At 45.4% G+C, this 27162-nt stretch overlaps 1 protein-coding gene across 13 annotated transcripts in view; it reads right to left on the reverse strand.

The window, feature by feature from the left end:
* The window catches only part of HMBOX1 (homeobox containing 1), a 161376-nt gene that overhangs the window by 25004 nt on the left and 109210 nt on the right, over nt 1-27162 (reverse strand). For all 13 annotated transcript variants that reach the window (XR_001369105.3, XM_025190995.2, XM_006135576.3 and 10 more), the window contains one exon: nt 22811-22964. Coding sequence is in view for 12 of the 13 variants with exons in the window: in XM_025190995.2 (XP_025046780.1) it covers nt 22811-22964 (154 nt within the window). In the remaining variant the exon portion in view is untranslated. The remainder of the gene's footprint in view (nt 1-22810; nt 22965-27162) is intronic.

Raw genomic sequence — 27162 nt, forward strand, 5'->3', positions numbered from 1 at the left:
TGGGGACAGGAGGGGAGGGTGAAGGAGGATGCAGGGTCAGGATGGGAGGGGGCAGGGGCAATGCAGGAGATCAGGCTGTGGGGGCAGGATGGGAGGAGGCAGGGGTGGCACTGGGGGGCACGGGGCGATGCAGGGGATCCAGCTGGGAGGGGGGGAGAGATAATGGGGCTGAGGGGAGTGAGTCTGGAGCATAGGGAAGATGTGAGGGGGGGTGCAATTTTACTTTGCAGAAGCTGCACTTTCCTTTACTCCCCACTTCTTTGCCTCCCTCCCCAACTAGCTATTCAGCTGCATTCTCACCCTCTCACCTTTTCTGTGTTACTGCCCCAAACCCCTCCAGCCCCCAAGCCCCTCCTGCCACCCAACTCCCTTCCAGACCCTGCCCTCCTCACCTCTTCCTGCACCCCCCCTCCCCCCCCGACCCAGCATCCCTGTCCCACGCGCTGGCAGCTGTCCTGCACTTTGAACCCCTCATTTCTGTTCCCACCCCAGAGTCGAAGGGGGGCCTCAAAATCCACTAACTCTGGAACCCCAGAAGAGTAAATCTGGCCTAGGGGAATCCCTGAACCTCAGCGCTTCCTGTCCCTTTCTCCTCACCCCGTGGGGCTGGAGTGCCAGAGGAGTGAGGTGTCTCAGTTGGGGGCCATATCAGTGAGGGTTGGGGGTTTGGGGAGTTTTTTTGCTTCTCACTTGTGTGGTCCCCAACAGATTTTTCTGGGGGTCAGTGACCCCCGACCCAAGGGGTGGGGAATTCAACCCAAGGTTCCCCGCCCCTGCCACAAATAATGAAAACACTGAAACCTTTTATGTTGGACATAACATTTTACTTTATTTAAAATGAAATTTGATAAACTAACATGAGAACGTTAAAATGCTTCATCTGTTTAGAAATTTAAATTAAACTGTTCTCCGCAGCTGCAGCACTAGCAAAATGGCTCGGGCGTGATTATGTAATTAACAGTGAGCTTCCATTAGCCACTGGTAGTCTGTGGAAAGGTTTGCATTGACCCTGGTGGTCCAAAGGGCGCACGGTGGAGAGAGCCACCCCCATCTCCCCGGGAGAGTGGCACAGCCCCCGGGCAGAGGGTTAAATCTTGGCATGCCACTTCGGAAAGGTGGCCGACCCCTGATCGGGTCGCATGGTTGGGCAGGATGCGGTCCGGGGGCCCACCTGACACTTTGATCCGGCCCACAGGCTGCATCTTGCTGCTTTCTATTTATATCCTGCTGCCCATGCCTGAATTTCCAGGTGGGAGCTCAAGCAGCAGGATCCTATTTAAATGGCTCATGACTCCCGGTTGTGGTGCTACCCCAGCAGGAGCCTGAACAGTGAGCCCTTAGCCATAGCAAGCTGGGCAGCTCCCAGGCAACACAGTAGCAGCGGGGCTGGGAGCTAAAACCCTTTAAATAGCAGCAATGTACAGGGCTCACGGCCTTGCTACTACTGCGCTGCCTGGCTGCAGGGCTCACAGCTCCAGCCCTTGCTGGGGTAGTGCTGCAACCTGGAGCCCTTCAAATAGCCATAGCAACCCCAGGCAACTGCCAGGCAACGTGGTAGCAGCGGGGCCAGGAGCCACAAGTCCTTTGCTGTGTTTTTAATTCAAAGCCTCTGGCCGCAGATCACTCTGAGGTAAGGCTAGTCCCCAGCCCCGCCCCTTCCCCCAGGCTCCGCCCCTTCCGAGAGTGGAGCCAGCCTGTGACCAGTACCAAAATTCATTAAGTGGCCCCCCTGTGAAAATTATTGTCCACCCCTGGTCTAGACCAATATCCAGATGGCCAGTGCCAGATATTTCAGAGGAAATTAATGGAACAGGTAACCATCAAATGATCCATCCCCATTACGTGATAACACACGACTTTTTCTACATGACCCTGTCTCATTCAGTGGACAGTGTTCAATATCTGTTTTGATTCTCAGGGTCAGTGAACATCTCCCACTTTCTCATTCACAACACTACTACCTCCACACAGACCACCAAAATCTTCACATTTTACCAAGAAGCACATAACTACAGCTGTTTTGATTGGCTACTGTGGGATATTGTAGCAGGTTTTTTTTGCAAGAGTTCTGTGAGCACAGAACTATGTAGCAATACTCAAGAGAGCTAAGGATTTACTCTAGGTGCACTTTTAAAACTTTTTTAATTTAATAATTCTAAATAAGGCAATACGAGACTATTTTATTGTAACATTTTAGTGCTACAGCTAGTATTGTTTATTATACCTACAGTTTTGCTATAGGTATTATACATTTTACTATTAGAAATGTTTTCCTGAGCCTTACCAGGCATTCACCCTGCCACCCATCTCTGCATGCATCTATCTCTGCATAATTTCATACAGGTGATGTACCCTAATTTTTCAGCTAACAGGTGCAATATATAAATAAATGGACAAAATCAGTTTAGGTCACCTTGCTGCTAAAAGTGTAACATTGATCCCTGTAGTATTTTTTTCCAAGCTACCATTAAAAGCGTTCCCACTATTTTACTCTGGAGATTATTCCATAGTTAAATCAACCGTATTGTAAGTAAATCTGTGTAAATGTCCAGCCTCAATTTTCTTTTCTTGCACTCCTTCCCACTATTCACCCTGTAATTTGTAGTTACAGCAATACGTACAATCGGAATCCGGCTTGCGGGTTGCTATTCATTGATTAAGAGAAATTGCTCGTTAGCACAGCAAGAAGCACTGTTAATGTGCCTCCATTTGATTTGCTTGCTTAGAGAGCAACTGCAACCACAAAAATTGATTTTTTAAGTGAAGGACAGAATATAGAAATCAGTGATCTGGGTACTAAACGCGTGTACACACACAACGTCCTAGTTTTAGGCTCCATGGAGATCCACAGAACTCCTGCTTGGCTACCACCTAATCCTGGAGGTACCTAAATTCACTCAGTGCCTAAATCTAGTTGGCATCCAGGTTTCTGCCTCCAGAGATGTGCACTTCTGCCTTGCTCTAGGCCAGCGGTTCCCACAGTTAGGGGCATGGCTCCAAGTAGGGTTGCATTGCCAATGCACAATTGTCTTAGCGGCACACCTGAGGACGGAGAGGATGCCATTTTGCTCTACGCAGCCGGTGTGGCACGTAACCATGCAGGTATGGTGCATGTGAAGCCAGCCTGTGCAGAGGAAGACATTTTGTAAAAGCATCCTCCCTCCATGCCGTTTGGGGTTGCGAGACGCAAGAAGGCTGAAATGGGAGTCACGCCGGCAAAAAGTTCAAGCAGCACAGCCTGTTTCCTGCCCAAACCCCAGCCCCAGCATGACCCTCAGAGCACAGGAAGGCCAGATTTCCCCACCTCTCTCACCTGAAGGATCAGGGCTGTAAGTGTGCTCGGAGCACGCTTTTCAAACTGGGCTCCATTCATAAGCCATCCAGCGGAGGAGGTAGCGGCGTGGACTCCCTTGTAACTAGGGTTGCCAGATGCTTTCAGAAAAAATACCGAACCAAAAAAAACCAACCCAACACCGTAGCCCCTTTAAAAAATGCATGGTGAGGCTTTTTGGCCCTAACAGGCAGCCGGCGGCCACCAGCCATCTTGCCTCCCTGCGCAGGGCCGGACAGCTCCCCTGTGGAATCCAGTAAGCACTAGGGTTGCCAGACTGCCTCCGTATTGAGCCGGACAGCCCAGGATTTTTGCCTCCTGGCCAGGAAAAAAAATCAGAAAGTACCAGACATTTTAGGTGTCTGGTATTTTCTGTTTTTTTTTTTTTTTTTTACCGGACAGGAGGTAAAAATACTGAACTGTCCGGTTCAATACCAGACACCTGATAACCCTACTTGTAACTTTTAGCCCAATGCGCCCATCTGCAGTGTGGGAAACCAACATTCAATGCCCCCCTCTACCAGCTGTAGCGTCTTCCACCTCAGCGGTGAGCGCCATAGACACTGGGCTAAGGGCTATTCTGATGGGGCTCTTCCTCAATCTCCCACTGAACTTTTCCCACTCGGATTCAATAGGTAGAGTCACTGGAGCCTGGGCACTAGACTCCTGCCTCCCCACTTCCAGGTAAGTGCTCTAACCGCTAGGATACAGTGTCATACTCTTGCTCTCTTTCCCGATGTCTACTTGGGTATTTATCCAAAGTGAAACAGTTTCAAGAGGAGACACCCAGGGAAACCCACCTCAGAACAGCTCAGTGGTCACGGCCCTTTATTCAGAGGTAGGATTTGAACAAGGGTCTCCCTTCTCCCCATCAGGCAGAGGGGGAAATTGAACCTGAGTCTCCTATAAACCAAGGAAGTTCTTTAACCACTGGGCTAAAAGCGATAGGGGAGGTATCACTACTGCGTCCTCCTATTTTGGGCCGAATTAGGTGCCGGCCTAACTCATTCTCACAAGAAACTGCTTAGGCACCTAAGCCACCTGGCTCTAAAGGGGCTCCTGGCTGTGGGTTGCAAGCAAAGATAGAGACCTGATGCCTGGATTTCGTAGAGTCCTACGGTTGGAAGAGAGCTCAGGAGGCCATCGAGTCCAACTCCTTGCCCAATGCAGGAGCAACCCCAACTCAATCATTCCAGCCAGGGCTTTGTCAAGCTTGACCTCAAAAAACCACCCCATCCCTAGGGAATCCATCCCAGTACTTCACCATCCTCCTAGGGAAATAGTTTTTCCTAATATCCAACCTAGACCTCCCCCACTGTAACTTGAAACCGTTGCTCCTTGTTCTGCCATCTGCCACCACTGAGAACAGCCTTTCCCCATCCTCTTTGGAACCTCCCTTCAGGAAGCTGAAGGCTGCTATCAAATCCCCCCTCACTCTTCTCTTGTGCAGACTAAATAAGCCCATTCAGCCACCGAACGTGCTGGCTTTTGTGGATCCTATTCTTAAGCACCCATCTCCCTCCATTCACTGTCCAGGGAGCTAGACTGAGGTTTTGTAGATCCCACTGAAAGGCTGAATGTTGCAACTCTGACCTCCCTTTGCGGATCAGGGCCTAAGTCCAAAGAAAGGACGCTTATCTACAATCCTGACACTGCCTCATGCCATTCTGCCTTAAATCAGTAGAGACTTCCAAGGATACAGACTCAGGCCCCCTGATTTCAATGGGAATTGCTGGCATGCTGCCCTCTCACATTTCTACACAGGCAGCAGGACACTCCTAGAAACGTCAGCCAGGGCTGCAGGGCTTTATTTGATTTGGCAATATTCCCAGTCCTGGAATCAATATAATTTTCATTTTTTGAAACATACCATCCCTTGGCTATTCACTACCTTGTAATATTGAGCACAGATCTGTCCTACCTTACAAATTTCCGTTTGCAGAGATTGTGTTTTGTAGAACATTTTCTTGAAAAAAGGAATAACAAGGAAGCAAAGGAATATAAAATGACCTGTGTTCAATAACTGCCTGTTTAATAATGTTACAGAAGTAGATATTGCATATTTAATAATGTAATAAGAAAATGTAAAGGAATTTGTCTTTCTGTTTATATCTGGTTGACAGCTCTCAAAATACTAGTAAAACAACTGCAAAAGGCTATAAAAATCAAAAAGTTGGTTAGTGTCTTACCGACAGCGGATTCTTGGCCAGTGTAGAGCCAAGCACACCAGCCAAATGGACGATTTATTAGCCAAATGCAGCTCTCCCTAGTAGGACACACTAGGGAGGGTGGATACGGACAGGATCGGACAGGACTAGCCAACCGAGGCCACAAGAAGCCGAAGAGTAGAAGGCAACTAAATCCTGCTAAAACACTCTGCTTTCTAGACAAAGAGCAGCTGTCAGCTGAGTCATCCTTGAACACCCTCAGTGAAAAAACCAAATGATCTCTTTTGTGGAGAATGACAGTGAAGAATTAAAATGAAAAGTGGCCAGATAATTGACGTGAAATGAGACTCCACGCGCTGGGGCTGGATGGAGATATCCTTGAAGCAGTTTCATTTCAAGAACACTGAAGTCTAGAAAAATTGCAGATTCAGAGAAAACCAGGGAGAACGTGCCCAGGACAATGACAGTCAAAGAATCCATCTCAGCCCAGCCCTCTGTAATGTACATTCGCACATCTCCACCAAGGTGCCCCTATTTGAATTCCAGCAATAGTTTGCCAACCATTTTACTCAGCTGTAGTTTAGTTTTCCAGGGCAAGATCTTATATACACCAACTAATGCCCTCAGCCTCCCATTCTGTTGTGATCCCACTAATCCGCAGGGGGAGTATAATTGCTCCACATTGAACTGCTAATAAGCTAAAAGTTGGACGGGTAGCAGTAGGGCAACACCATGGGGGCTATGGGAGGGCGGGATGTCTAAGGTATTAGCTCCAAAGGTCTAACGCACCAATACTGCAAACAGATCCATGGCTTGGAACCTCTGTAGAGGGAGTCAAGATACCAAATCATTTCCACCTGTGCAGTCACTGTGGTGCTGTTTGCCAGGGAAGCTTTTGGGCTGTGAAATATTGCATCTGTCTGTAGGGCTCTCTGGGTACCAGCACCCTGTGTAAGAGCCGCCACCTGTCCAGGGGAGGGAGGGAGGGAGGAAGTGACAAGATGACCCATCAGCACCCGCTCCCATTTGACTACTGCTGATGAATAGAAGTGGCCTGTCCCACCCACAGCTGAGGTCATGCTCCGGCAGCCCTCCTGCTTCCAGACACATTTTTGCAAGGCCCATGAGCTGTGTTTAGTGACCTGAGACTGTTGCTAATTTAAGCTCCGCACTTACTCTGCTTGCAAAGCACAGTGCACTCTGCTTTCCAAACAAATGCAGAAGTCCTGCCAGCTGCTTCGACTCGGTTACCAACTTTATGCCTCTTGTTAGTATATGTATCAAGAGGACATCTCTCCGGTGAGGTGTATACTACCGCTTATGTTGGTATAACTTATGCTGCTAAGGGATGTGAATGAGCCACCCCCCCTAGGATTGCAAGTGTCTGGTATTGACCCGGACAATCTGGTATTTTCGCCTCCTGTCTGGTAAAAAAAAGTTCAGAAGATTTTCTGATTTTTTTCCCCTGCCAGGAAGCGAAAATACCGGACACCTGGCAACCCTACATACACTCAGCAACTGGGCCCAGCGCCCCCGGACCCCCTCTCCACCGGCTTACCTGGTTCCGCAGGAGAGCTGTCTTCTGGCTCGGAGCGGGGAAACAGGAAGGCCACTGGCAAAAAGCCTCAAAGGCTTTTCTTAAAGGGGCCATGCTGGTTTTTTTTTTTTTTTTAATATATTTATTTTGCTCAACAACTTTGGTCTCCCCCTCCTTTTTTTTCCTCAATAGAATTTCCCCCTCTTTTTTGGGGGGTGCGGGTGTTCAGTAATTTTGGTTAAACCATCTGGCAACCCTACACCTCCCTGAATGACATAAGTTACAGCCTAATCCCATCTCTTAACCTCTTGGATAAACTAAATATATTATTTCCCAGGCCTCAGAAAATTCTTGTAGCGCTTTTTTGTGGAAGGAATGATTATGGAAGAGGGATTGAAATAGGTGCAGATTGCGTAGAATACCACAGATCGGTAAAATAGTCATTACATTTTAATATACTTTAATGTAGATATATATTTTATCAACTTTTAATATATAAATGAAACGAATTTCGTAAGATTTTAAAAACATTATTCGCCATGATTTTACAAGTTCCATTACTACAAATAAGTATTTGGCACTTCCAAAATTTCCAGCATGAATACAGTTTGATACTGTAGATTAGGCACAGGTAATGTATTTCCTACAGGAATGCATGAGAAAGCGTTGACTTTCAAAATTACCATCAGACTAATTATATTTTTTTAATATTCTTCCCCTCGCTAATCTGACAGAAGTTCTATCAAACTGTTCAAATTAACTCAAATTGTGTTTCTTTAAAAACTGAATTTACCTTACAATAGCTTTAAAAGTCAGAGGGTGATCGTCACTTCCTAATCTGTAGCATCAGACTGTCAAAATAACTACTCTCCAATGGTTAATTATTCTTTATTGTAACTAAGACATTTAATTTTTAAAGATGTAATTTATTCTTCCTGGTAATTGAATGAGGCGATGAGAATATTTCTGATAACATACAGAAATTTTCTGCTCCACAGAAAGAGTCTCAATTATTAAACATCTGAAACAGTGAGGTCCTTCCTGGTTAAAAGACCTTAAAAGCACTAAATGCAGACAGTGGTTAAAATTGTTGAGAGCAGCCTTTGGCTTAACTGAATTGCTGGCTCCTAGAAAAAGTGTGATAGGCAGGCAAAAAGAGAAGAAGGAGGACATGGAAATTTTTAAAGCTTGAAAGAAGATAAAAGGCCAAGACTTGATAAACTGAGCATTATTCTGTAACAATTCACAACTAGCAGGGGTAATGCACCTTGAACGCTGTGCCTAGCAATGCACCTAAGTATGAATCTGTCTTACTGCTTCATTTACTTGATGTATGTTACTTGCCATCAGAACTATACACTATAGATATACACCTTGAGCTGGTCCAATGGTATTGAAGCTACCGGGCGGACGGTGTCAGCTTTCATTGAGCTGGTGCTCGCAGAATTCGACTCACAGGTTGGATCATTAGCTTCCCCGACTGCTGTCAGGTACTGGCGGGTAGCGCAACGAGAACGCTGATGTATTGCCCCACAACCTGCCCGCCTGGTCTTGACCTATCCTGTTGTCAGTGTTCCTCGTCGAACAGGTTCCAGACTGGGCAAGGTCTCTATGCAGCCAACCAAGCCTGCAGGGGCCTCCGAGATCGCCCTTTGTGTAACGCAGATGATAACACACATTGTCCATGAATGCCTGCTGACTAGGGGCAGTGGTGGTCTAGGAGAACTGCATCATGTCACTGAAGATGTCTTCGCTTGGCTAGGCGACTACGCACCACGCTAAAAATTCTCGTGTATCACATCAAGGAAGTATCAGTTCATTGACTGGGAACATCCAAGAAAGATCCAAGTATTGCAGAAAGGGGTGTTGCTAATAAAGCAATGGCACTCTTCCTGTTGGAGCAATGCACCAGCAAAGCCTGCTGGAGGTACCATCTGCTGCTGGAGGTACCATCCTGCAGAGGAGATGTATGGTGTATGGAGATGTATTCAGAGGCCCTGAACACTTTTGGCCATTAAAGGTTTCACTTTGTCAGAGAAGTGAATGCAAGTTTTCAGGGCTTGACTGGACACTACAGTAAGTCCAGGTCTACCTTAGAGACAGCAGCTCAACTTAAGGTACACAACTCCAGCTCGTACAATACACAGCAGGAGGCTGATGGGAGCAAATGCTCCTGTTGGCTTCCTTTACTCCTTGCAAAAGGAGGAGTACTGGATGCTGGCGGGGGCACCCTCTGAGTTTGATTTAGCAAGTCTTAACTAGACTTGCTAAATCGAACTCCCACAGATTGATCACAGAAGCGTCGATCTTCATTTTAATGTAGACAAAGCCTAAGAGAAACAAAGTAGACTTGTCTTAAGCCAAACCCAGAAAACCACATCCAAAGTTCTTGCTAGAAAGTGCAAGGGGATCTTTAATGACAAGATACGGTCAGAGCCTTAGGTTTTATTTGGAACACAGCCCTTCCATCAACACAGCACAGACCTGCCTTCAAAACTGTATTGGGGCCTAAAAAATCTGTGTTGAGTCAGGAGAAGTGCTGTATTGCCAACTGCAACAGATAAAAACAAGGAGTCAGGCCCCCAAAATTCAGGACTGTAAAAACAGCGAGGGGTTATTTTTATCTGACTTCTGGGTTTTAAGTGTTTAAGGTTCACTGGGGTCATATTTTTCAGCCACTCTCTGCAACTTTGAGGGCTAGAAAGGTGCTTTTTTACCAAACTCAAAGGTGAGATTCTCACCTAATCACATACCCCCAGGAGCTAAGGGTTTGAGAAAAATACCAAATATAGTGAGATTCATGACAAAAATCACACTCGGTGCGCTATTGCGGAATTTCCAGCACCTGATCCCACAGTGTCCTGGGTTTTCCTTTGCAACTTCCCAAGTACTGATCTGTCTCAACCCTGCATAGCTTGGGAGAGCTTAAGCAATCGAGTCTGACAGTAAAGTTGCGGGTCAGCAAACATCCAGAAGCCATTCATGGATTATATACAGGTTCTTTATAGCCTGCATTTGTGAGAAAGGGGTAAACACTGAGGTGGCAAAATTTGCAGATGATACTAAACCGCTCAAGATAGTTACGTCCAAAGCAGACTGTGAAGTGCTTCAAAAGGATCACACAAAACCAGGTGACTGGGCAATAAAATGGCAGATGAATGTTAATGTTGTTAAAAAACATAATCCCTCCTATAAATTTAAATAAATAAAATGATGGGGACTAAATTAGCTGTTACCACTCAAGAGGGAGATCTTGGAATCATTCTGCATAATTCTCTGAAAACACCCACTTAATGTGCAGCAGCAGTCAAAAAAGCAAACTGAATGTTAGGAATCAATAAAAAAGGGGTAGAGAATAAGACAGAGAACATCTTATTGCCTCTGTATAAATCCATGGGATGCTCACATCTTGAATACTGTGTGCAGAAGTGTTTGCCTCATGTCAAATAAAAAATCTTGGCATTGGAAAAAGTTCAGAAGAGGGCAACAAAAATGATTAGGGATGTGGTACAGCTACCATATGAGGAGAGATTACTAAGGCTGGGACTTAGAATACTAAGGGAAGACATGATAGAGGTCTAATAATGTCATGTCTGGTGGAGGAAACGTAAATAATGAAAAGTTATTTACATGCGCCAATATCTCAAGAACTAGAGGTCACCAAATGATAGGCAGCTGTGGTTTAAAACAAACAAAAGGAAGTATTCCTTCACAAAACACACAATCAACTGGTGGAACACCTTGCCAGAGTATGTTGTGAAGCCCAAGTTTTTAACAGGGTTCAAAAAAGAGCTAAATAAATTCATGGAGGCTAGATCCATTAATGGCCATTAGCCAGGATGGGTAGGAATGGTGTCCCCAGCCTCTGTTTGTCAGAGGCTGGGATTGAGTGACAGGGGAGGATCACTTGATGGCTACCTATTCTGTTGATTCCCTCTGGGGCACCTGGCATTGGCCACTGTCAGAAGACAGGACACTGGCTAGATGGACCTTGGTCTGACCCAGAGGTCTACACTACACCCGTAACTTGAAATAAGCTATGCAATTTGAGCTATGCAAATTGCATAGCTTATTTCGAGTGTATTTCGAAATAGCTTATTTTGAAATTTCAAAATACAGCACTATTCTGAAACGTCCCTTAATCTTCGTGGAATGAGGTTTGCAGGGATGTCAGAATAGCGAGCCCGTAATTTCGAAAGCTATTTTGAAATAATGGGCTTGTTTAAAAGACGTAGAATAGCTATTTCCAGATTCTGGAAGTATCCCGAAATAGCGCCGCAGTGTAGATGTACCCACAGAGTAATAATGCTATTTAATAGAAAACCTTGTAATAATACTTTGCACTTCTAAAGTACCTTCCATCTTAGGATCACAAAGCCCTTTTCTAACATTGAAGAATATCACTTCCCAAAACTTTCTCAGGCAGACAGGTATTATTAGACCCATTTTTCAGATAGAGAAACTGAGCCGCAGAGGACACGCACACAGGAACTAGAATAACAGAATTCTAGGGTTGGAAGAGACCTCAGGAGACCATCGAGTCCCCTGCCCAAAGCAAAGAAATCATCATCAGCAAAACCACAAACATGACACAGTGTTCCTGTTTCCCAGGCCAGAACTCCCAATGACAGGATTTCTCTTTCCCCCTAGACCTCCACCTCCCTCCCCCCAAACTCAATCCAACAGAAAAACCAAGACTGTAGGGGTTCTCTTCTTCCCCCTAGCATGCACAGCCCACCCTGCTGCTGCCAAGAAGAAACGGATCAGCTGATTAAGGGAAGATGGAGTACTGGGAGGTGAAAGCGTGTGTGTACATGCTAACTTTACTCGTATGTTACGTAGACCCACTACCTATCCTTCTCCTCTTTGTTGCATAGAACATAAGCTTCTGGTGTTTGTACACTACATTGCACAAGGTATCTGCTAAGGAAACAAATGTACACAGGTGCCTTCAAGGGAAAAACCAGCCCTCTTTGTAAACCCACCAGCTGTATAAGACATAAAATGGAAGAAGAAAGCCCTAGTGAACTCCGCAGATAAAGCCCGTATCCTTTTTGTCTCCCTGTTTAAAGCACTCTACTGCCTTCCATAAATACACGGTCACAGGAGACCCTTTGGGATTGTTCCCCCGTGTGCTCATCACACTGCTGACACCCGCCTTCTTGCTCTCTCACCACCCTGTCCTGCTGGGCCAGATCCTTTGGTCTCCCTCAGACAAGGCACAGAGTTGGGGTTACTGCCCCCCTATGGAGCAATGCAGACACTGAACCACTTAAGCTCTGGGAGGATACAGTTCTAGGGCACAGCAGCCAGGAAACCAACCCCCAGAAGGGATCAAATCCCCAAATAAATCTGTCTTTCTCTGTGTAAAAGTTTTACACAAAGAAAACTCATGAGGATGTTCATTCTCTTTATCAATGAAAGAGCGAGATGCACACGGGTCTCCCCCTACACCTAGGTAACAATTATTTAAAACGTGTTGTAAGCAAATTCTTACCCTAATGAGCTGTTCTTCTAGGCATAATCTTCAGGGCTGTGTCTACACTGGCCCCTTCTTCGGAATAGCCATGCTTATTTAGAACTTAGGAATAGGGCAAGGAACTTAGAACAAGGGCAAATATTGTGCCCATCTATAAAAAGGGGAATAAGAACAACCCAGGAAACTATAGACCGGTCAGTTTAACGTCTGTCCCAGGGAAGATAATGGAGCAGGTAATTAAGGAAATCATATGCAAACACTTGGAAGGCAATAAAGTGATAGGGAATAGCCAGCATGGGTTTGTGAAGAACAAGTCATGCCAAACTAATCTAATAGCTTTCTTTGATAAGATAACGAGCCTTGTGGATAAGGGAGAAGCGGTGGATGTCATATACCTAGACTTTAGTAAGGCATTTGATACGGTCTTGCATGATATTCTTATTGATAAACTAGGCAAATATAACTTAGATAGGGCCACAATAAGGTGGGTGCATAATTGGCTGGATAACCGTAGTCAGAGAGTTGTTGTTAACGGTTCTAAATCCTGCTGGAAAGGGATAACAAGTGGAGTTCCTCAAGGGTCTGTTTTGGGACCCGTACTGTTCAATATCTTCATCAATGATGTAGATATTGGGATAGAGAGTACGCTTATTAAGTTTGCAGATGATACCAAACTGGGTGGGGTTGCGACTTCTTTGGAGGATAGGGACATAATTCAAAATGACCTTAGCAAGTTAGAGAAATGGTCAGAGGTAAACAGGATGAGGTTTAATAAAGAGAAATGCAAAGTGCTCCACTTAGGAAGGAACAATCAGTTCCATACATACAAGATGGGAAGCGACTGTCTAGGAAGGAGCATGGCAGAAAGGGATCTAGGGGTCATAGTGGACCACAAGTTGAATATGAGTCAACAGTGTGATGCTGTTGCAAAAAAAGCAAATATGATTCTAGGTTGTATCAACAGGTGTGTTGTAAGCAAAACTCGTGAAGTCATTCTGCCGCTCTACTTTGCACTAGTTAGGCCTCAGCTGGAGTACTGTGTCCAGTTCTGGGCGCCACATTTCAAGAAAGATGTGGAAAAATTGGAAAGGGTACAGAGAAGAGCGACAAGAATGATTAAAGGTCTAGAGAACATGACCTATGAAGCCAGGCTTCGTGAACTGGGCTTGTTTAGTTTGGAAAAAAGAAGATTAAGGGGGGACATGATAGCGGTTTTCAAATATCTAAAAGGGTGTCACAAGGAGGAAGGAGAAAATTTGTTCCTCTTGGTTTCTGAGGACAGGACAAGGAGTAATGGGCTTAAAGTGCAGCAGGGGAGGTTTAGATTGGACATTAGGAAAAAATTCCTAACTGTCAGGGTGGTCAAATATTGGAATAAATTGCCAAGGGAGGTGGTGGAATCTCCCTCTCTGGAGATATTTAAGAACAGGTTAGATAGACATCTGTCAGGGATGGTGTAGATGGAGCTTGGTCCTGCCTTGAGGGCGGGGGGCTGGACTTGATGACCTCTTGAGGTCCCTTCCAGTCCTATGATTCTATGATTCTATGAATAGGGAAATGCGTGGGGGATTTAACTATCCCCCGCGGGATTTAAATAAACATGGCCGCCGCTTTTTTTCCGGCTTGGGGAAAAGCCGGAAAAGAGCATCCAGACTGGCGCGATCCTCCAGAATAAAGCCCTACTCTGGAGGATCTCTTATTCCTACTTGAAAGTAAGAGATCCTCCGGAATAGGGCTTTATTCCGGAGGATCGCGCCAGTCTGGACGCTCTTTTCTGGCTTTTCCCCAAGCCGGAAAAAAAGCGGTGGCCATGTTTATTTAAATCCTGCGGGGGATATTGAAATCCCCCGCGCATTTCTCCATTCCAAAGTTCTAAATTAGCATGGCTATTCCGAAGAAGGGGCCAGTGTAGACGTAGCCCAGGTCATAAACTCTTACCCTGACCTTGGTCCCCAGCCCTTTTTGGGGGGTGTCTGGCCATCTGAAGACAAAGGGCTGACAGCTTCCCATTTCTTAAACAGACTTTTCCCCAGAGTGGAAACCTTTTGTTTTACAGCCACCCTTCCATGGAAAAACTACCAGGGACAAAATGGAATCCCAGTGCTAGGTGATATGGTCACATGTCTTACTAGTCCAATCACCTTTGGACTTCCAGGACAAACAAGGCTGTTTACAAGTTGTTAAGTTGATTACCAACTTGTTTAGGCTTCTAGGGTACTGTGGGGTGGGGGTGAGGGAACGATCAGTAATGACTCTCATTAGCACAATTAAAACTATAAACAGTCTCATACTCCATATTTCTAACTTTTCATACTAGAATGATACATTCACCAAAACAGGATATACAGATCCAGCTGACTGTAACATTCAAATTGATAGGTTACTTGATGTATTTTGTCCAAAGCATCTCTGAGTGATGCATATTTATATCCATAAGCTACTTTTCATGCAGTATGGGGAGAACGGAAGGGTGGGGGGAACCGTCACAAGTTTGTTTCCTCCGGTGTGGGCGTGGGTCTCTGCTCAAAGACTGGCTTCCAGGAAAGCTAGATTCTAAGAGAGGAATGGTATGAAAACTTGGAATCCATTGGCTCACATCACATGCATCAAGAAATGAAGGTGACAAGATGTAAAGTACTTGCTAATTCCTTCTCGGTTATTTCTAGAACACACGGGAGGTTAATTTTTTAATCCATTTAAGCAAGGTTTGCCCTAAAGGTAAAACCCTGTGCAGAGCTGGGTCATTTCACCATAAGATGCAGAGATCCCCCTAGATGAACTTGGCCTCTGCATGACTCTACTTTGTAGGTCAGACTTGGTAAGTTCTCTCAGAGCAGTCTAAGCAGATTGAAAAGGAGCCAAGGGGTGAAAGTTAAACCAAAGCAGTTTTTTGAACTGCAGCATTTGCGGTTCTCTAGGACATTAATGGACCAGTGCTTTGCCTGAAATCACTGACTTCTCCAGCATCCTTCTCGCAGAGAGCAGTGAACTATACATGAATACTAGAAGAGCAACCAAAAATGTACCACCTTTAAATAGAGGTGAACCACCTCTAAGTAGAGAGCTTAATTGGTTAACCTGGTTAGCCCCCTTGCCTCCTTCCCCCTTCAATCAGTTAACCAGTATGTTTAACCACTTAATCAATTAAACAGGATTTTACATCCCTCCTTTTAAAAGAGGCGCTGCGGCGCTGCAGGGAATTCCACCTGAGTGAGCCTTACATCAAACCCAATTAATAGACATGGTAGCTGAAAGATCATTATAAAATATGTAAACTGAATGTGATATGTCAGGTCACAGCCATTGCAAAGGAACCCACCCTCTTAGAATTCACACTCAGGCATATAGGAAACTGGTATCCATAATCTGTTTGGACTTTCAGACAGGCCTTTGATACAATCCTTCACAAGGACTGATAAAGAAACTAAGGAGCCATGGACTCAGAAGATTAAAACTGGTTAGGGAAGCTGCGATAAGAAGAGGACACAATAGTTAAAACAACAACTAGTATCATACTGGTATCTATTTAAACTACTCACTGCCTCTTTTTTTTCCCTCCCCTCCTTTTTTATCTCTCCCCCCCCCCTTTGTTCCTTCTCCTTCCCACGCTCCTTCCCTTATTTATTCTTGGATCTGGATTTCTAATACTCTTGTCATCTGAAGAAGTGGGCCGCACCCATGAAAGCTCATGATACCATCTACATGTTTTGTTAGTTCTGCTAGACTATTTATTGTTTTAAGTTTTCCCTGTTACAGACTAACTTGGCTACCCCTCTGAAGCTTTTGAAGTAGCACCCTAGTTATCCATTCTTTTCATAGGCCTCGAAGCATGTCATGAAGTGAGGTTCTGGCTGGGTTTGAACCTGCCGAACCTCCTAAGATGCAAGACAATAGCAGGACTTGAGGAGCTCCAAATTGACTCCAATGGGAGTTATGGGCCCTTACTAATGCTGCAGGTGGTATTTATGCTTCTCAGGTTTGGCCCTGTAGTCATGTGATGTGCAGAGTTATGGTAGGGATGGGGAAAGTCAGGCACACGGGTTCAGTGACTCGACCAAGGCCACGCCATAAGACAATGGCAATGCCTGATTGGTCGCAGGTCTATCCACGTGCTTATGCTGCTTCTCGAAGCTGAGGAACGTAAGTAGAGTTTCTGAGCCAAGCCACGGCACTCATCATATGACAAGAGAGCAATGTTCTGTCTCTACCAGTATGAGAAGAGAATGAAACCCAGCTCCGTTTTGCCAGGCTAGGAGGGGAGGAACAAGCAGATCCCAAGAACACTACACTGGAAACAGGCTACGCGTACAGTGCCTGCAGAGCGGGTGACGGGTGAAAAGAGCAGTGTGCACCAATGGGCTACACTGCAATTCCCCCCGAAGCATGGCGCTGCCACACTGCAGGCGTGAATGAAAAGGTCCCGACTTTGCATTCGTGTAATCCTCTTCAAACAGGATTATATGAATGGCTCCTGATTCTCATGAATGTCATCCTGTTTAAAGAGGAACCTTTCCGTTCACACCTGCAGTGTCCACAGGAGTGTCAGAGCGCCACGCTTCGGTGTGCTTCGCAATTCACACCCCTGCCACTGACCTGCAGAGCTGTCGACAAGGCCTCAGATCCCCTGGTGCAAGGTTCTGCAACAAACCGTAACTCATGGGATCAAGCAAGCCGACAGATTTGCCAGGCCACTGGCGATGGAGGTGGGGGGGGGGGGGGGGCACCATGCTCCTGGAAAGGGCAGACCCTTAGGCATATGGGGTAGGACCTGGGCAGCTGGCTCTCAGCACTAGGGTTGCCAGATACTTGCACAGAAAATCCCGAACATAGTACAGTCAAGAAAAAAAAAGACCAAACCTGAGCCTTTAAATCCCCGTGCTCCCTGCTCCCCCGGTACATGGTCCAGTATTTTTCTGTTTTTTTTTTTTTTTACTGGACAGAAGACTCAATTACCGAACTGTCCGGGTGAAAAATATACACCTAGCAACCCTACTCAGCACTGCCTGGACAGCACCGTCCTGCTCCAATACCAATGGGAACACCTCTCCCCCGGGGGCTCTGAGGTACACCAGCAACAATGTAAAAGGTCCCAGGCTCTAGCTGCTACTGCAGCTGTAATAGCGGCGCTGTCAGCCTGAAGCCTGCATGGGATCAAATTCATGAAGGGAATTTTCCTATTTCGCAAGGAACTAGATCTCTTTCTCCCTGAAGAAGTGGAGGAAGCCCAGACGTGGGACAGGGACTGTAACAGTGCTGATAAGCAGAATAATTTTTTTAAATAACAGGCATCAGTGCAGATATCGGACATGCCTCAGCTCCACAGGGCTCCAGCTTGCTTATTCTGCACCCGGGCAGGTTCTGGGAGCACTGCTGAAGGCGCGGCGCTCGCTGTACCATGCAGCCAACGCACAAAGCAATAGCGATTGCTTCTGGAGGGGAGCTGGTACAGTCCTAATATACTTGAAAAACAGAACTATGAAACTACCTGGGCCATCCCCCTGCTAGTGTCCGGGGTGGCTGGGGGCATGGGGCAAAGTCAGTGTGGGAAAAATGAGCAATGAGTCAAGAAAGCTAATCCCAGCCCTATTGCCAATTCACTTTGTAGCCTTGAACAAGCAGTTTCACACCTGATTCCACTTCCCATCTGTAAACCGGAGATATTTATCTACATCTCTGAAGGGCTGTGAGATTTAATTCGTTAATGTTTGTGCAGTGCTTTGAACTTGTAAATGCCAGGGATTTTTTTTTTTTAACGTCTACCTTGATTTAACCATGTCCTAATCTAGGTTTTCATCTAGCATCAGCTGATTTCACCATATCTTGACAGCAAGACAGAACATAAAGAACAAAACCAAAGTTAAAAAAAAACCCAAACCAAAAACCTCAAAACCTAATTACATAAGCAATCCACAAATACCTACTGGTGTGTGCACATTTATTGCATTCGCTTTGTTTATAACCAAGCGTGCAAGCTGTGTGCGTTATTTTTATTTAAAGATGTGCCCACTTCATAAATGGCTATCAAAAGAAAACACTGCACCCCAAAACCTGCAATAGAATGTGTGCTCGTAAAAAGGCTGTTGCTTTGAAAGCGCTTCTACAGAATGCTTGAAAGGCGCAAGTCCCCCCAAGTTGATTCTGCTGCCACCACTAGACGGCATGGCAGCAAGGAAGTGCCTGCCAAAGGAGAGAAACGGAGTTCTGAGGTATATAATGAAAGGGGAAAGTACAGTCACGTGTTTAAAAAAAGCATAAATGGCTTCATTAAAATATATACATCCCTCGGGGAATTCTCAGTCTGACACTTCAAATGAGAGAGGCTGAAAGAAACAAGCGTGATTTTGATGGTGGGGAAAGAATCTTTGGGGCTAGCTGAAACAGAGAAACACAGACCTGTACAAGAACCAAACTTTCAAGCAGGGACGTGAACAGGTAACCGGTAATCCAGTAAGCATCACCCTTACCGGAGCAGCCCCCTGGTTAACTGGTACCTACTCACTGCTTGCAGTGGATAGAGGGCTGCTCCAGCCCCATGTGGGGGTCAGAAGCTGGCCCCCGCGCTCCATGTGTGGGGCTATCGGCTCTTGCTGCCAGCTCCCCCATGCAGGGGGCTGGGAGCAGACAGCAGCCGCCCCCGCGCAGCTGGGGGGCTGTCAGTGGCAGCTTCCCATAGCTGGGGGGCTGGGTTGGAGCAGTCCCCCGCTGGGATCCCAGGCTTAATCAGTTAACTGGCTAAACCTAGCATTTAACCAGTTAACTGATTAACCAGGATTTTACATCCTTACTTTCGAGCTTCACACCTCAGGTTCCAAGTGAAGCAATGTCTATAACTTTAGCTCTGTTCCCAATCGAGGGTGAACTATGCCACACCCATAAAACTCAGCATATTTCACGAGCAGCAGGCTGGAGAAGAGAACGTTCCCTGCAGGTCAAGGTTGATCTCACTGGCAAGGCAGTGCAAGGGAGCTCACATTGCAGTTGTCTGAGCCACACTTGTTTGCAGTTAAATATAGACCTTCGCTTTCCGGAATTATTGCTCCTCTTGACCTTCAGAGTATCAATATTCAGAAAGGGGGGGGGGGGTGGGAGAGAGAAAAAAAAAGAAAGGAAGACCTTCCAAATCTATTGTCCGAAACTCGAGCCTAACAACTAATAAACTGTCCTGGGAGAAATTCCAAAAAACGGTAAAGACAGACGAATTGAATTACAAGAAACCACAAGCAGCGTTCTGGAAATCCAGAATATACGCATTAGTCCCTTTGATACACATACACTATATATAGGCACACATAAGCACACATAGGGCCTGATTGTGATCTCACATACGCCAGTTTGAGACCAAGTTTAAATCCATAAGAATTACAGCTAAACCCAACAACACTGTCAACCGAAACCATCACAGATATTCCTTAAGCAGTTTCAGAGTTTCATCCTGAGTGGTGCAGCAGTGGTACCAAACATGTGATTGCAGGATCCTTTTTTATGCACAGGAACAACCACAAACAAAAGTGGTGAGGGAAGGACAGTTCTGGGTGTGTTTGCATGAAATTGATAAACATGGCATGTTAGTCGATCCTCATAATTTAACAATACTATGGCAGACACATCTGCCTTTGGCACACAAGCCAGCCAGCCCGCCCTCAGTAAGGGTGCATCTACACTTAGCTCGAAATAAGCTACGCAATTTGAGCTATGCAAATTGTGTAGCTTATTTCGAGTTCATTTAGAAATAGCTTATTTCTTAATTTGGTGCTGTCTACCCAGGGCCAAATTTCTAAACAAACTGCTATCCCAAAACATTCCTTAATCCTTGTGGAACGAGGTTTACAAGGATGTTGGAATGGTGAGCCTGTTATATTTCAAAATAATGGGCGCACTCAAAAGACGTGGATAGCTATTCTGGGATAGATCTGCAGTGTAGTCATAGCCTAACTGTACAGAAGAGATGCCCGACTGTCATTCCGGGGGAAATGCAGGTGACGCATTTGGTTGAGGAAACACCGTGGGTCACTAGGGACATGTCTAGACTACATCCCTCTTTCGACAGAGGGACGTAAATTAGGCAGAACGAAAATGCAAAAGACGACAGGATTTGAATTTCCTGTGCTTCATTTGCATAATGGCAGCCGCGCATTCTTTCGAAAAAGGGCTTTTCGAAAGTGAAACTACCGTCTAGACACAGTTCTTTCAAAAAAACTACCCTTTTTTTGAAAGAACCTGTAAACCTAATTTTTTCAGGCATTATGGTTCTTTTGAAAAAGGGTGGGGTTTTTTTCCAAAAGAACCATGTCTAGACGGTGGTTTCACTTTGAAAAAGCCATTTTTCGAAAGAATGCGTGGCCGCCATTATGCAAATGAAGAGCGGGAAATCTAAATCCCGACTTCGTTTGCAATTTCGATTTAATTTACATCCCTCTTTTGAAAGAGGGATGTAGTCTAGACGTAGCAAAGAGTGTATAGGAGAACAAACCCCGCACTGAAATGTTCTTACAAATATCACATGAAAAGCTAAAATCTTTTAAGAAGAGTCTGCACCACCCACTTAAAAAACAGCCAGTAAGCACTTAATTGGACACATCAACAGCACGTTGGTGTTCTCCATGAGTGCATATCAGAATTGCTGGGAGTTGTGAGGACTAACTGGGTAAGGAAAACCCTTTGGACGATTGAGTTGAGTAAACTGCCTCCATTAGCAGCCAAATCCTTGAGATGAAGAGGCAAAGCACCAGCGTAATTCAACTAGAGCACTGTGCAGAATTATGCGCTACGAACAGAAGCAGAAAAATTCCTTTCTGTTTCCAGCGGTGATCAGCTTTGGCAAGTCACTAGGAAACTTGGTTATGCAAGCATGTAGTATGAGTCATAACATTGGTGGGTCTGAGACTGTAGTAACACGCAAATATACACTCCACGCAACAGCTCTGAACTCCTCCTTGGGTGGCTCCCTCGCTTTAGGCAATGTATCGACACATCAGAGATTAACATTTGTTTACAAAACCTCATGCTGCGTTGCAGCAGGCCCTAGAGTAAGGATCACTGCTCCATTGCAGTAGACACTGTACAAACACGTAGCAAAAGACAATCCCTGCCCCAAAGAGCTTACAGTGAGACATACTGCCATGAATGAGTATGGCAAACAATGGCAGGAAGGTGCGGAAGGAGGAAAAACACAATGAAAATAAGACCAAGTGATTACATCCACTTCCTACTGCACAAGGTGATTACTGATCATTAAAATCTTAAAATTGGCTTGTTTTTCTAATTCAGAAAACTGTCCCTTCCTAACTGAAGGAACGGCCAAACCATCAGGCATTTCAGCAGCCTTTATGTAAATGAGCCATGTTGCTCATTACTGCAACATCTCTGGACCACTTGTATCCTTTTCTAGTCCCCGGTGATGGGCTGGAACATGGCATGAAAAGCACCTGCAGCTACAATTTCCACTTTCATGCCTACGTAATCTCTTCTGCTTACAGCATACGATTCTGGGTTGTTTTAATATTTGATTGTTTACATGACCTTTCTCTTCCCTGTGATCTAGAACACGTCCAGCAGGAAAATACTAAACACCACAGCCCACATGCTAGACAGCAGACAGCTTGGATACACAGGGACTTGCTCAACCCTGCAACATTTGCAGGATGTTAGGTGGCCTAGCTGCAGATCTTCTCGTGAAGGGTTGGGCCTGTTGCTAGACAGAGTTTACAGTTTGCCTTTGGCTGTCAACACGGGTTGCTCATAGCCAAATCCATTACCAGGAACTAACTTGATGTCAGATGCTCCCCTTGCACCAAAGCTGAGAGAAAACTGAATGGAGGAAAAACTGTTTCCTGGCAATTGAGCCTTTACAAGGAATACACACTTACCCCGACATGATCTCCGGGTTGTTCCCAGCTGCCAGTTTAGACACCAGAGAGAGATTCTGAAGGGAGCAGGCAAAGCATGCCGACAGCAGGCAGACTTCACTAGGAAAGTGCTTCATTTCTGCAAGGTTGATGAGCTGGGAGTTCTAACAACCACTTGCTACTCTGCTTATGTATTTAAATGAATCTAGCTTGCTCTGTTCTGTTCCCACCAACCTCCAGGGCGAGAACAGGTTTCTGGGCAGGAAATGTCTAATGTCTCTTCTACCACTCTGCCAATTGGACATGGGGCTGTACAAAGGCCAGCATGAAACAGGCGGTTTGTCTGTTTGAGGTACCATCTGCAAAATGGAAAGAGCTGCCCACCAGAAAGCAAAGATCATTCAGATTCCCATCTAGACAGCATCTGGATTAGCTTAAGGAGATACCTACCTTTCCATAACTGCCAGGCACTCCTTTCTCCATGTGAACCGACTGCCTCGCCGTAGTCTGAAAGTCCCAGAGGTAGCTGTGACGGGGGGAGGTGTCTGTCTCCATTCTGGCTCTTCTACTGGGACTGGAGCAGGCCTCATACTTAACGTAGCCCCTAAAAACAAGAATACAAATGGTTTCCTGCTGGACTGGAAATCTTGCTTCTCTTCTCAGCCCTGCTAACAAAGAAACAACTGACCGGTGAAGCCATTCACACCAAAGATAAAACACTAAACACACACACAGTAAAGACACATAGGTCTAAATGCATCCCCAAACAGGCAAGAATCAGGAGTTACACTGCTGAAAGCAATGGAGTTAAACTGGCATACGTCAGAGGATCAAGCATGGAGTCTTCGTTATACCTGCTTCAAAAGAGCCAATTTCCCCTCATCAAGATGATCAGCTTTGTACAGAACGTCTGAGCTAGGCTCAGTTGGGATCCATTCCAGCGTTGCTCCTTGTTCTTCTGTCATGAACATAAGAACGGCCAGACTAGGTCAGATCAAAGGACCATCTAGCCCAATGTCCTGTCTGCTGACAGCGGCCAATACCAGGTGCATCAGAGGGAATGAACAAAACATGCAATCATCAAGTAATCCAACCCACCACCCACTCCCAGCTCCAGGCCTAGGGACACCATCCCTGCTCATCTTGACTAATAGCCATGGATGGATCAATCTTACTTGAACTTATCTAGTTCTTTTTTGAACCCTGTTATAGTACAAGGGCTCACAACACCTTCTGGCAAAGGGCTGACTAAGCATTGTGTGAGGAAATACTTCCTTTTGTTTGTTTCATGGTGTCTATTAATTTCATTGGGTGGCCCCTAATTCTTGTGTTATGAGAAATGAATACTTCCTTCCTCCGCACCAGTACATTTTATTGACCTCTGGCATATCTCCTTAGCCATCTCTTTTCCACACTGAAAAGTCAGTCTTATAAATTGCTCCTCATATGGCAGCAATTCCAGATCCCTAATCAGAGAAGTATCCACCATAGCTCCAACATCTCTTGCTTGAGTGGTAACAGCTAATTTAGACCCCATCTTTTTATATGTATCGTTGGGATTATGTTTTCCAATGTGCATTACTTTGCATTTATGAACATTCAATTATATCTGCAATTCTGTTGCTCACTCACCAGTCTTGTAAGGTATTTTTGTAACACTTCATAGTCTTCCTGGAACTTAATTATCCTGAGTAGCTTTCATCTGCAAATTTTTCCACCTCACCATTTACCCCTTTCTCTAGATTAGATCATTTATGAATATGTTGAACAGTGCTGGTTTCAGGAGAGATCCCTGAGGGACACCACTAGTTACCTCTCTCCATTCTGAAAATGGACCATTTATTGCTACCTTTTGATTCCTGTCTTTAACCACCTTCCCTCTTATCAGATAGTTTACTTTGCTTAAGAACACTGGGTGAGCGACCTTGTCAAAGGCTTTCTGAAAATCTAAATACACTAATATCCACAGGATCCCCCTTGTCTGTGTGCTTCTTAACTCTCCTCAAAGAATTCTAGTAGATTGACGAGGCACAATTTCCATGCTGACTCTTCCCCAACTAATCATGTTCATCGATGTATCTGATAATTCTGTTCCTTCTTATAATTTCAACTAACTTGCCTGGTACTGCAGTTAGGCTTATCACCCCGTAATTGCTGAGACTGTCTCTGGAGCCTTTTAAAAAAAACTGGTGTCTGTTTAGCTATCCTCCAAATAATCAAAAGCTGATGTAAGCGATAACTTGCATCCCACAGTTAGTAGTTCTGCAATTTCACATCTGACTTCCTTCAGAACTCTTGGGTGAATACCATCTGCTCCTGGTGACTTATTACTGTTTTATTTATCAATTTGTTCCAAAACAGTCTCTGACAACTCCTCAGTCTGGGACAGTTGCTCAGATTTTCTTCTAAGAGGAATGGGTCAGGGTTGGGGAATCTCCCCCACATCTTCAGCCATGAAGACCGATGCAAAGAATGTATTTAGTTTCTCTACAGTGTTGGCCTTCTCCCCCTTGAGTGCTCCTTTAGAATCTCAATTATTCAGGAGTCCCGTTCATTATTTAGCAGGCTTCTTTCTTCTGATTATCTTAACTTATTTTTTTTTTTTTTGCTGTTACTTTTTGAATCTTTGTCTAGCTGTTCTTTTTTGGCCTTCCTAACTATATTTTACACTTGACTTGCCAGACTTCATGCTCCCTTCTATTTCCCTCAATAAGACTTAACTTCCAAGGATGCCTTTTTGCCACTAACTTCTTTTACTTTGTAATCTATCCCCAGTGGTACATTTTTGGTTCTTTGTATTTTTTTAATTTGGGGTTCACATAAAATGTGGGTCTTTATTAGGGTGTTTTTGAAAAGTTTCCATGCAGCTTGCAAGAATTTCACTTTTGGCACTGTACTTTTAAATTTCTATGTAACTAACTTCCTCATTTGTGTGCAGTTCCCGTTTCTGAAATTAAACGTTATCACAGTGGGCTGCTTTGGTGTTTCCCTACAGCTGGGATGTTAAATTTGATTATGTTATGATAATTATTATCAAGCCATTCAACTATATTTACCTCTTAGGACTAAATCAAAAATGGGCTCTCCTCTTGAGGATTCTAGGACTAGCTGCTGAAAGAAGCAGACATTTAAGCTACAAAACTTGGTTTCTGCATCCTGTCCTGAGGTGACATGCACCAGATCAACATGTGGATAGCTGAAATTCCCCATCGTTATTAGATTATTTTTTAATTTTATTTTTATATCCTCTCTAATCTCCCTAAGCATCTCACAGTCACTAGCAGCATCCTGGTCAGATGTCAATAGCATCTCCCTTCTACTATATTCTTATTCAAGCATGGAATTCCTCTCTATAGAGGTTCTATGGTTCAGTTTGGTTCATTTAACATTTTTACTTCATTTGACTCTACACTTTTCCCCCATACAATGCCACTTCCCAACCAGGGAGGTCCTTCCAAGATACAGTAGACTTCCAATAATCCAGCACCGTGGGACCTAGGTGGTGCCAGATTATCGGATATGCTGGAGTATCGGTAGGTACTCCGGCGGGGGGCTGTGATGGGTCTGCCGGGACCTGCACTGCATCCAGGGGGTGGGCAGGGAACGGCGAGGGGCGAACCCTCTGCTGTTTTGCAGGAAGGTGGGAAAGCCCCAGGCAGCCACTGGCGACAGGCCAGCTGGGGAAACCCAGCTGCCGGCCTGCAAACGGCAACAGAGGAGAGAGCTAAGTCCCCGAACTTGCCCCGTTGTGGCTGCGCTCAGCCCAGCGCCGCCGCCAAGAGTTTCCGGGAGGGGAGTGGGCTTCCCACCCCCCAGATTACAGTAGTTATTGCCGATCAGGGGGGTGAGGGGCGGCACTGCGGGACCAACCCGGCAGCACCCCAGCTGCTCTGCTCTGCAGCTTCCCCAAGTCCGCCGCTCATCAGTTTCAGCGCCTACCACAATCTCGCAGCCCGCTGGGATGAAGGAGGCCGCTCACGCGACCTACCTCACTAGCCTCGGTTGCTCATGGCTGCTCTACGCTTTCGTTGATTGCTATACAAAATATTTTACCCTGTTAAATACCAATTGGTTGCCCCATCATTTTCAAAGTGGGCGGTTGGCAAACTTTTACCCATGTCTGCACGCAAATCGGGGCATTCTAATCCTTCAGAAAATATCTGATTGACAGCCCTTCAACTACAAAATTACGGGGTGAGCGAGAGCGCAGAAATGCTAGCTCCGCCCTCCCCCCAGGCTCCTGTCAACAAACCTCCCCATGACTAGGAGCTAAGAGCCGAGGCTGTCTCCATCTACTCATAAGCAGGCAATTTGTTAGCACGACTCTCTCAGAAATCAGATAAAAATGAAAGAAGGAATTTCAGTGATGCTTAGCGTCAAGGTAACAGCTGCAGAGCAATCAGAGCAAATTAGTGTGTCTAAAATGTTTCTTAGGTAAAAAGAAAAAATGCACTTTTCTTTACAGCATAAATCTGCTTCCCTGTAAATTAAGCACTGATACATTTCCTTCTCTCTCTATATATATAAAAAGTTTTTCCTGCCAGGCAATAGAATGGCATCATCCCACTTTCAGACTCTCTGGCCATGAAAATGAAAGGCCAGAGAGACGGGTGCAGGCGAGTGTAGCGAGCCGGGGGCACAGCCTGCTAGTTGAGTATAAAATGCTTTTACTGGGGGTGGGGAAGCAGGAGAGATAGTCTTGGTGGGTCGATTCACTCTTTTCTCTCGGGGAAATATCAGTAAACAGCTGCATCATGAAGTTAGCAGGTGCTGGAGAAAAGGCTTGAGAACTGGGGTGAACA

The sequence above is a fragment of the Pelodiscus sinensis genome, chromosome 3, assembly GCF_049634645.1.
Source record: "Pelodiscus sinensis isolate JC-2024 chromosome 3, ASM4963464v1, whole genome shotgun sequence".
Classification (NCBI taxonomy): Eukaryota; Metazoa; Chordata; order Testudines; family Trionychidae; genus Pelodiscus; species Pelodiscus sinensis.